The 12,243-nt window shown below is 32.6% G+C and overlaps 1 protein-coding gene across 15 annotated transcripts in view; it reads right to left on the reverse strand.

Moving 5' to 3' along the window:
* The window catches only part of LOC101971473 (N-deacetylase and N-sulfotransferase 3), a 161,912-nt gene that overhangs the window by 61,635 nt on the left and 88,034 nt on the right, over window positions 1-12,243 (reverse strand). For 14 of the 15 annotated variants that reach the window (XR_005737244.2, XR_013426006.1, XR_005737245.2 and 11 more), the window contains 2 exons: window positions 9,246-9,431; window positions 5,209-5,337 (listed from right to left, as the gene is read on the reverse strand). Coding sequence is in view for 12 of the 15 variants with exons in the window: in XM_040292925.2 (XP_040148859.1) it covers window positions 5,209-5,337; window positions 9,246-9,431 (315 nt within the window). In the remaining 3 variants the exon portion in view is untranslated. Of the gene's footprint in view, window positions 1-5,208; window positions 5,338-9,231; window positions 9,432-12,243 lie in introns of all 15 variants that reach the window. The other variant, XM_040292928.2, reaches the window with a different exon arrangement.

Genomic DNA, 12,243 nt, shown 5'->3' on the forward strand with positions numbered 1-12,243 from the left:
ACTCAACATCTTCTGGTCCTGTGATACCTGAATGTTCAGCATTCTGGAGTCCCACATTCCTATTACTTGAGGTAATTTGTTTAAGCTGATAGTCCCGAAACCAGAGAAAGTCAACAAAATCAAGTCTCCATATAAGAAAACAACTAGAAGTGAAGAGTGCCCAACAATACACAATTCATCCCCAGTCAACTCAAGAAACAGGTTTTACTTATATTTTTAATGGGGAACTATCTTACTAGGACATATACTTCCTTTCCTTTCAGGTTTACTGTTTATACCAGATCATTAGAAAAGCCAGTCTGTCTCCTTTAACAATAACAGATGTTAAATTAAAAAAAAAAAAAAAAGGTATAGGTATTACATCGGGATACTTTTGGAATTGAATGCTTTGGGAAACTAAAGACACATTCTCTGTGACCAAAAACAACTTAATAGCACTCACAATTAGAATTCAGGATAAGAAGTGATTTGGGTGAGTCTGCAGAAGATGTTATGGAAACAAAATGAGAGGCTTCTTTTGTTGGATGACCAACAAAAGAGTTCTCTGGCCCCTCTCCCTCCCCCTCCCCCTCCCCTTCTTCCTCCTCCACCTCTTCCAGAATCATTTTTATTTCTGAAACATTGACTATAGGAGGTCCTCAATTTTTATCTTCTTTTCCTTACTCTACAGAATTTTGCAAATTTGTCTGATCATTACAATCACATTAAGCACATAATAAATATGCAGAGTTCTTTCCCCTGTAGTATCTTACGCATTAAGGAAAAAAATTTATCAAGAATCCTAGAGAGTTTCCATCATTAAGTATGTTCAGGTATCACTTTCCCATTGTCTAAAATTGTGGCTGTTATTCTTTACTTATTTTGCAACAAAGACATGTAAGTAAACAAACACTTTCCATCAGGCAAAAAAAAAAATAGATAATTTTTATAGTCAAACACATACTAAACATAGAAATGTAAATTACATTTTCTTCAATGTGAGTTAATTTTTATTTATATAAGCTATCTTCTTTTATGAATTTTGTTGTCTTAATTGTAATCCACCTATCTTCTCATAATAGGATATTCACTCTATTCACATGCATGTCTTTGTTTTTTTTTTTATTTTTTTCTTTAATAAGAGAAACACAACCTAGATTTAACTTCCAGGAATGCAAGTAAAAGGGTAATGAGGGTCTGGCAAATTGAAAACATGGAGAAAAAAATTAATAAAATGTGGATATAAAATATTAGCTACTGGTTTTGTGTGATGCCGATCTGGAAGGAAGTATAATATTCTTAAGCTATCAGGGATGCCAAGCAAATGTGATGAAATGTAGCAATACAAAACCATTTATTATTAATAAATAAAGCTAGTACTGACTTTATTATTAAGCATGTTGGAAGAAGGCAAAAATGTTCCATTGATATCAATCATTAATGACACAATATCTAAATTGTGTTTACTGAGAAGGAGCATAAACAAAGACTAGAACATCTGTGGTTAGAAATTAGAACAGTGAAGTAAGAAGGCAACATCTTTGCTTAGAATATCTACAATGATTACATGGTGCCACAATAGTAAAATTTTTATGTAAATTGGAATGGTTCCATTCATCATACTTAGGAAGACATGTTAAATATTATAATATCTTCCTAAGATCATCTTCCTAAAACAGGTGGAACTGGAAATTAAACACTGACACTGTCCATTTCTCAGGACAGCATCAAATTAGTAAACCCCAGGAAACTAATGAATAAAAATAAGATGCTATCTATTAGTTTAAAATGGGGAATTATGAATTAGAAAAGAAATTAATATGGAATCTGTGCAATCAGCAGATTCTTTTGTGGAAGTTAGAGGACATGGGAAATATTTATCAATTAAAAGACAATTTATAAAATTAATTTGGAAATTATTATCATAGTTTCTATGATCAACACATTTTTTTCCTATAATATTAACTACGAAGGAAAGCAAATCATGATAAGTATCTTGACAGTTGAGTTCAGAATCAGAAAAAGAAGAACCAGAACTAAATTCTTAAAGGACCCAGGTCTGATAGCCTGATGTGTCCACTTCCTAGGTGGATCTTAACCTAAAAATTTATTACTCAAACACTTGCATTTAACCCACATCTGAGGTTTCCAAGTCTATGATTTGGGGAATATTCATTTAGAAATGGGCAAGGTTTCTCTCCCCTAGGCATTGCTAACATTTGTCTTCTTAACTTTTTGTTTCTATAAGTTTACTTGATTGACATTTCTTTGTTTAGCTATTGAAAAAGTACTTTGCTAACAGTAAAACACCTCAGTTTAGAAAGTTATTCCATTCAGGTTTTTATCTTTCTTGTGATCTATTCCAGTTTAACTCTAAAAGATTTTATTGCAACCATCTGTCACCCTAATTCTTATCAATTATTCTAAAACTTTGATATTATGTTGAACAAATGACAAGATATTTAAAACTTCATTAAAGTCTTTATTATATTTTTGTTTTAAAATGAAAAGTATATAAATGTTTTTAAGTTTCATGTTTCCAGCACACATCTAAATTTTTTCAGTGAACAACCTCATTTGGCATTCTCAGAAAATAATACTACTAATTGAGGTCTGGTGTATTACATGATTTTGCAATGGTTATCTTTGAAATCTACTATAATTAAAACTTACATTTTTCTTGCAGCAAATATACATTTCTCATTCTTATTCTAATCTAATAAAAAGTATCATCTTTCCTCAGAAAACTTGAAATGGTACCACCATTTGACTAAGCTATCCCACTTATTAGTATATACCCAAGGAATTAAAATCAGCATACTACAGTGACACAGCCACATCAATGTTTACAGAAGCTTAATTCATAATAACTAAGCTATGGAACCAACCTAGATGCCCTTCAACAGATAAGTGGATAAAGAAAATGTGACATGTATACACATGTATACTCAGCTATAAAAAATAACAAAATTATAGCATCTGCCAGTAAATAGATGGAACTAGAGATATCATGCAAAATTAAATAAGCCAATTCCTAAAAACCAAAGGCTGAATGTTCTCTCGAAGGTGGACATTAACCCAAAGTCAGGGTGGGGAGTGAGGGAATGAAGAGAAGAATAAAATTCCACTGGATTAGACATAGGTGAATGAAGGGGAGAAAGGGCAGAAGGGAATAGAACAGACAGTAAAATAAATAGGATGTAACTTTCCTATGTTCATACATGAATACATGAACAGTGTAACTGCACATTATGTACAACTGCAAGAATGGGATCTTAATTAGAATGTTTTTTACTCCATGTATGTACAATATGGCAAAATTCACTGTACTGTCATGAATACCTAAAGAGAACAAATAAAAAAATTAAAGAGTATCATCTGCTAAATTAATAGTATGCCTCACGATACCTGGTAGCTTTTTATTCCAACATTTAATTTCAGTATGAGAACTTATGGGAAACATGCTAATTTTTCTCAATCACTTCCTGAAGGCAGACATCACTAACAACTGCAAAACTCATTTTTGTTTGACTCAGTTGAGTTTAAATTAGACTTCTCATTTGGTGCACCAGCTCCAGGTAAGTAGAACTGGAGCTGGTGCATCAAATGAGGGGTTTAGATTCCTGGTCTATTTTGTAATATCTGACAAGGTTTGTCACTTATTTTGAGTCTGAGTATTTATCTGGAAGTAATTATCTTCTAAAAATTTTCTGAACCAAGAAAGAGTGCTTTTGTAAAGTACTCCAACTACTTTATTTCCTATGGATCACTTCATCAAGATAACTAAAATTGCCAAATATTGTTGATAAGGTCTGAAAAGCAGTGAGGTTTGCTAAGGAGTCTGATCAATTAGAATGGTTCATAGTCCTATTGCCCTATCACTAGAGGAAATATAAATGTAAGAATTTTATAGCTCATAAATAAAAGGCCTTACAATTATAGATTGTTAAAAAATGTTAACATTTTAAGAGTATTTTAACTGAATCTTTGGTTCATAATTAGATATTTGTTTAACTCTTTTTGCCTTTGCATAGCTGGCTCTCTTCTAAAGAAAAGAGTCATATCATATAACTCAAAAGATAGTTACATTTATAAATAAATAGGTAACTTAGGATTGTCAGGTTATTTCTAATATGTAAATCAGAATTATTTATGCTTTTTGGTCTGAATGTTGATAAACTTTCCAAAATGCCTTTTGGAAATGTGGCATTTGGAACATGCCACACTGTTCCAAAGTATGTTGATTTTTTTTAACACACCTGAAGATTTTTCCCAAATATGAGTTATCTCATTTCCTAAGGGTTAAAAAGTGATATAATTACTAAATAGGAGTAGGTGATTTAAAAAATCCTGTAATTTAATTTGTAGAACCTGTACAATTGAAGTCATGAAAGTAGTCTTTCAAATTTTAATGTTTATTTCTATCTTATCCAACTTTTATCCTGATAGTTTTTTTTTCTCCACATTAGAGATAATTTGCATTTTTCATTTTGAACACTGCTAATGCCAGTGGCAAACCTATACATCTGATAAATAAACTTAACTTTACTGTTTTATGTTAGTGATTTCCCTTCTGGGGAAAAAATCACTAACAGCTTTTCCTTATACAGCTTACTTAAATTAGTTCTTCCATCTTTAAACAACTTTATAATACTTGCCTCAAGGGAAATATGTGCAGAATGTTTCACTGAGTACTGTTATCATGGTATTAAGATGTGAAGAAGGAAGAGGAGGACTCCCTGAAACAGGACTACTCTGTGATCTAGCAATGTATGATGTAACATGAAGGTAGGCATAATGACTATATTTGCTTATCTAATTCATTTTCTTCATGCTTATCAGATACAAATATTTTTGTTTATGGCTTAAGTAGAAAACAAATTAATAGATGAATTTGTTCACAATGTGAAAAAAAATGGCCTCCAAAAGAAATAGGAGAGTTTTATAAGTGAAAAATCTTTCTTCAAAAACACAAAAATCCCTAAATTCTGATCTTCTGGAGTATTTTTATGTTTCTGCCAGAAGCTCCTCCTGTCACCTTTGCTTTTAGAATAAATGAGTCCCCACTTTTGGATGTGATCCCATTCACATTTCCACTATTATTTTAGAGCTGGAACTTCATGTTTCTTCAGCTGATAAATACCCGAACCTATTGTCCATGTAAGTGTAATTTTTACCAGCTTCTGTCATTTTTCATTGTTTATTTGAAGAGTAACTCCAAATACTTACTGGGTTGAGTACCACAGTGAAGAAAAGTTCACCTCCTTGGATACTCTTATCCAGCTCTCTAGGACCTCCAGGATATTCTTTGTAGAAAATCGTATGAGTGAAAAGTCCACAGGTCTGTCTTGGAAGAACCTGAAGAAAAAATGACCAAGTGAAGAAAATACTGCGCTCGACAAATTACTTGATTGAAATTTTTCTCACAAAAGATGATATACAAGCTGCTGTCATTAGTCAATTTTAACTCTGGTCCAGAAAAATACTTTAAGCTCTGGGAAAGAGAGGATGCTATTACAAGAGAATGAATAGTGAAGAAAATTAAAAGAATATTTTACAACTAAAATAGGCTTGAATTATTCTAACTGCTTTTCTACTGTAAGTATCAAAGTCAGTACTTTCATTATGAAACCTAATATGTTTTAGCATCTTTTTTTTTTCTTTTTTCTTTTTGTATTGGGAACTGAACTCAGTGGTGCTTAACCACTGAGCCACATCCCCAGCCCTTGTTTATATTTTGTTTAGAAACAGGGCCTCAATAAATTGTTGAGGCTGGCTTTGAACTCACAATCCTCCTACCTCAATCTCCCCAACCTGGGATTACAGGCTTGAGCCACCGCGCCTGGTGTGTTTTAGCATCTTAAAAAATAAAAAGTAATAATGAGAATTTACAAATATTGGAATTGTCTGTGCACTACTGTAATCATAGTAGTCAAAAAATGTAAAGATTAATACTTTCTGCCAAGTTGTACTCAAGCATTAGAAAATATAGTCATTATTAAATTATTTAATGTGCTTCTTAGGAAATGACATTATAAAGTAGAACAAATATTTGAAGCATAAATCAGTTCTAGAAAGGACTACATCATGCTGCCCAAAATTCCAGGTGTGAAACCCACTAATTTCAAACATATGAAAGAATTTATCCATTTGGTTCACGATTTTTAGAGAGTGTTATAAACAAAATGATAAATGGTCACTACTGTAAAGGTTTTCTTTTCATGCTTTGTATATGAAAATCATTATTTCATCAATTATACACATTTGTGATAAAGACTAATTTTTTATAGATTTCCTGATAAAATATCAGTGAAATTATAAAAGAAGTAAAGATGTTCAAGATAGTACAGTTTTTATCCTAGTATCATATAATAACCTCATGACAACCTGTTTGTCACTGTATCTTTGAAATGGCAGAAAATAAATGAATATGTTTTGGAATGCTACAAATTTTACAGCATCTAATACAAGCAGGCTTTCTGCTTATTGCCCTAAGCAAGTAGATCTTCATTTTTTTTAAGAGATGAGAGAGAGAGAGAGAGAGAGAGAGAGAGAGAGAGAGAGAGAGAGAGAATTTTTAATATTTATTTTTTTAGTTTTCGGTGGACACAACATCTTTGTTTGTATGTGGTGCTGAGGATCGAATCCCAGCTGCATGCATGCCAGGCGAGCAGGCTACCACTTGAGCCACATCCCCAGCCCTAGATCTTCATTTTTACTGTCTTAACTATTAAAGCAAACTTTTTTCAGTATATGCTCTCAAAACATAGCCTTTTCAGGACTTTCCATATTTTGCAAAACTTTACAAGTATACTAATTCTTCTGTTGTTGTTTTCTTAGTAGTTTAAGTAAACAATAGCTTAAAGAACAAGTTTAAATCACAGAGAGTCATCATTTGGTGATGACTGTTTGAAAGCTTTTATACAATGTCATAAAACTGCACAAAATCACAAAATCAACAACACCAAAAAAGCACTAAAAAAAGAAGTATGATTAAATTAAATATATTTCCTAATGATTCTTAAAAATATCATTTCCTGGAAATTAAAGATAGATAGCTATCTTTCTATATAAAGATATCTTTATATAGCAAAATATAAAATGTATCTCTCTCTCTCTCTCTCTCTCTCTCTATATATATATATATATATATATATAAATATGCAAAGATAAGTCTTCATACATAAATATATATAATTTATTTTTAAAATATTATTTAAACTGAATTCTAATCCATATGAGAATAAAAAGATACGTTTTCTACTCTTGAAAAATTTAAGATACATCAAGTTAAAAGAAATATTCAAAAGTTAAATAAGAAAATACATGTGATTATATACCAGGTTGTGTTACATTTTACAAGGATGTGACTAACTAAATCACTTTTAGGCTTTCACTTGATTATTTTACTTGAAAAATTACAGAATGCCTACAGAGCTGTCCTTGAGAATTTATTGCTCAGATAATTCTATACTAAATGGAGAAAAATGTAAATAAATAAATAAATAAGATTTGTTGAAGAGGAAAGGCCAGGCTTTACCTTGCAACTAAGGGTTATTCCTGATGCAAGTAGAAACATCACCATAAACCCTAGGAGAATGTAAGGACCACCACAAGAGGTTAAAGAGATAATTGGGAGTTTGATAAGGGTCAGAGGCCACTGTTCTGATTAGTGAATACAAAATACAAGACACTGAAGATGTTTCTTGAAATGGCTCTATTGTGCTAGAGAAGGAATTATTGATGGAATTTAGAGATCACTCCTCAGTTCCTTTTTTTTTTTTTTGGTATAGTCTCTTACTATGAGGGCATATTGGCTATTGTGGTCTCCACCTGTATTTGTATTTGGCTGGCTCCTAGAAGTGTCGTGTCTCTCTTGTTGCATAATCAACTGCCTTCTGAACATTGCTCACTAGAAAACTCTCATCCAAGAGCCTATCAACCAAAATAGAAAGTTTCCATGCAAAAGTGGGACCACAGGGATAGTTCTATCAAAACACAAAATCTGTTAAAGGCTTTATTACCTGCAAGATTCATGCATTTATAATAGAGGTAAAATATTTTTTCAGGAGAAAAAGAAAATGAACATTTCTCAAGAGACATATCCCAGCAAGTTTTCTTTCAGTATTGAAACAGAAATAAAACAGAAAAACATTAAATAAAGTCTTTAGAGAATTAATTTCACTGTCATAAGACTGTCTACAATTTTAAAATGACAGGGAGTATTGAATGCTTTTAAACTTTCTGGTCGGAAAACTGGCAACTTGAGGGGCAGTAAGTTCATTTCAAATAACAAAGAAGGGCAGGCTGGGATAAAATGTGACCATTATATCTCCATCTAGCATTTATAACATTTTTTTTTATTGAGAGAAATGTCAAGATGTGAGCTGATCCAAGTTAAAAGTCATTTCCCCTGTAATTTTTACTGACATTAGAAAACTGTCTTTAAAAAAGTCAGTTACACCTTGGTTAAAACAAAGATATCTGTTCAAACATATAAGCTTTAGAGTTGCAGTGGCTCATCACATCATGTTATTTTCAGTCTTTCTTCCCAGTATGTGAGTCTAAATTAGTAGATCCATTGTTATCTTCACTGTTACTTTTCTTGGTACTTGAGAAAAATTAAGGTTTTTAATATTTCCTTTGGGGGGCATCCTGCAAAGTATAAGGTTGCAGAATATTTTGACAATATACATTTGCCCAGTGAATAAAAGTAACAAAACAAAACAGGAAGCTCTGGAGAGAATTAGGCAATTGATAGTAATGATTTAATTAACATTGTCATTTATTCTCTGTATTATACTCAGTTAATAATTATGTAGGATCTTACATGTGGCTTCTTGCTGCAAATAGATTAGTTATTTTTAGCTTGCCATGGTAAGAAAAAATTCAGTGTAACTGGCTTATAAAAGAGATGGTGCATATATCAGGTTGGTGTCAGTTTTACCTACCAAATAACTTTTTGAAGAAATGATGGCTTCTAAAACTTTTTGACAATTTGATGTAATACTGTCTTACATTGTCACATCAGTGCTGGCTTACCAGCCATAGTACCAGTAGAAAAATAAATAAATAGATTTGAAGAATTGAAAAGAAGTGACTTTGAGAAATCCTTTGCTTAGATATGACAAATGTGCTTTCTACAGCATAGAGCTTTTCTTACATTTATGCTTTTAACTTTTTTTCTCTCTTCTTATACTGCTTCAAATGAGAAATGTAAGCCTGGAAGATTTAGTTGTACTCAATGCATACCAGAAGAAGCTCACCATGATGTTTTTGTGGATGAAGCCCCTCCGATATCTAGCTGGTTTCAGATGTGGATATTCTTCAGTGCTGGTGATTTTAATATTCCAAACCTTCTTCCAGGCTTCATAAAGCTGTACATGTACAGGGTAGACACCTGAATGATGAGGAGCCACTGCATAGCCCATGTCAGTAGGAATGCCATGCTCCTAATAAGATCAAGTAAACATTAATTAGAATATGGGAAGATTTGACCTAGCCATGTTTTACCCAAGAACTTTCCAATATACCACAAAGATGTTTGTTTAAATCAATCATCTCTTATTATTTGGTAAAGTTAAAGTGACAAGTATTGAGACCTTTAGACTTTAGGAAGCAGAGTAGCCATTTCACCAGTCCTGATCTCCATACACTTGTGATTGAGAGAGGGTGGGGCAGACAATGCATGGAATTACATTCAGCACATCCTGTCATAGCCACATTTTTTAATTGTTTAAAACTTCCATAATTTAAAAACAAATACTTGTTACAAACAATATTTACAGGGCTCCACAGAATAAAACCAATATTTATCAGAACCGTGAACATCCCAAGCTCACTAAGACTGATGACAGGCTTTTGTCTGCTACATAGTTTCTATCAAGTCTGTCACATTTCTATTGGTCTCTCAGCATGGGGCCAGTAATAGACAACATTCTTTGTCTCAGGAGAAGGGCAGGTCTTTGATCAAATAATGTGGCAAAATTCTACAGAGCAATTTAGTTTGAAGCAGAGACTCCCATTCTGAAAGTAGACAGTGCTGAACGAGACAATTATTCTCAGAAATTGTTGCTCTGGAGTGAAATTCTATATATACAATTAGTCCAATTTAATAAATGTTTCCAAATAAATACCAGTCTCTCAATATCTTTCTCTCTCCACCACTCCTGACACACACACTATACTCATGAAATAACTAATCACGTGTTGCAATACCTTTTTCATTTTTTTGGGGGGGGCAGGTACTAGGGATTGAACTTAGGGGCGATTGACCACCGACCCACATCTCATCCCTATTTACAAACTAGGGCTAAATAAAAATTTTATTTAGAGACAGGGTCTGAGTTGCATACCACTTCACTTCAAATGGTCCTGTTAAGATTCTGTCAATTCCAAAAATAAATCTATGTAAATCTGGATTATTTTAGAAGGGATTTGGGACAACTGTGTATAATTGTAATTGCTTTTCTCCACTTGTGGCAGTCCCTTGATCATGATATATTGCTCTTTGGCATAGAGGAAAACTGCACAGGCACAAAAGATGAAATCTCTTTTAGAAAAAGTATCCCCGTGGCTTCAGTAGTGGACATGCATGTTTTTTTCTTGAATAAATTTTTTGTTGTTGTTTGCATTTTTTAATTGCTTGATAATCTTCTTCAAAGGTTCTACTTAAAGAAGCTACCTTTGAATTAATCATGGCTTTCTTCATGACAAAGTACAACTTCACATATACACAACCACAGTTACGCTATTAAAGGGACTGAACTCTAGAAATGTGCTACAAATGAATATGCAAAAAGTCAAATATGGCCAGTTTTGTTTTTCAGCCTAAATAATAACAAAAGGACAAGGATGTACAAGAAGCACCTGAATACAGAAGAAAAATATACTCCCAATGGTTTGCCATTAGCCTTGTACCTTTTCATATTTCTTTACATGGCATAGACTCAGAATTTGGTCCCAGACTATCAACTTCATCTCCTATTAGCATTCACTGCCACGCCAATTTTTCATGTTTCCTTCAAGTTTTTTCCTGTATACTGTATACATTTCCCCTATCAATTATAATGTCCCTTTTGTCTTTTTAAAAAAATCTTTATTTATTTATTTTTATGTGATGCTGAGGATTGAGCCCAGGACCTTGCACATGCTAGGTGAGTACTCTACCGCTGAGCCACAATCCTAGCCCCTCATCTTATATTAAAAAGCTTATTCATTGCTGATAACTCAGTTCAGTCAGGTATTGTTAAGGACACTACAAATGAGAGCCAACACATTGCTGCTAAGAGAAAGAGAATACATAGTTATAGAGGTAGAGTGGATAACAGATGGGTTGCTAAAGGATGAGAAGGAAAAATTGACATTCTTCATTTTATCTGAAACCTTTTTAGAAGTTTATATAACTATGCAATTATTATTATATCATCTATAACTCCACCAAAATTGAGGTGAATTCTCTCATTTTTTAAAGTGTTTTTTACAAACTCAAGTAAAACAGTTTTAAATGAAGAATCACGTATCAACACATAATTTGTGTTAGAAAAGATCATCAAAGTATTCAACCAAAGTGGTTTAAGAACAAGGGTGAGCAACAAAAACAAAGATGAAAGAAAATGAATGTCCGTCATTATTAAAACAAATTTTGAAGGAGAAAACAAGGATGAAGTTCACAAAAACTGGAGCTACAGTGTGAAATTCAAATGCCTGCAGATTTGTAAGAAATTACATTAATCAAAATCTCAAAATAGTTTTACATTGCGGTAAGTAGTCAGCTTTGTCTTCAGAAGTTCTATATAGTAAATCGATGGTTTAACATAACAGAGACATCTTTTTCCTCTTTTGGATTGTTTAACAATATTTGGCAACCAACGTAAATAATGTTTTCATTTTTTTTCTTTCTATCTTGTGGCACTAAAGTTTCATCATTTTGTGTGCTGGTGCAGTGTGGCACAGTGGCAGAAAATTACACTCCTGGACTCATATATCTGACCATTTCATGTTCCCATTTACAATCTATGTAACTTTGGTGAAATTACTTATGATTTAGAGCTTCATGTTCTATTCTCAAACAAGATGATAAAAGTGTACTTACCTCAAAGGGTTTCATGTAATTAATATAAGGAAAACATTTAATATAGTTTCTGAAACATATCAATGAATGCTATTCATTATTGTTGCTATCATTACCCTACCTACATTGTTTTTATATGCTGTGATCCTATTGCTCAATTATAATGTAGAAATTATGAATACTCTGGGCCA

This window comes from Ictidomys tridecemlineatus, chromosome 9, assembly GCF_052094955.1.
Source record: "Ictidomys tridecemlineatus isolate mIctTri1 chromosome 9, mIctTri1.hap1, whole genome shotgun sequence".
In the NCBI taxonomy this organism is placed as follows: domain Eukaryota; kingdom Metazoa; phylum Chordata; class Mammalia; order Rodentia; family Sciuridae; genus Ictidomys; species Ictidomys tridecemlineatus.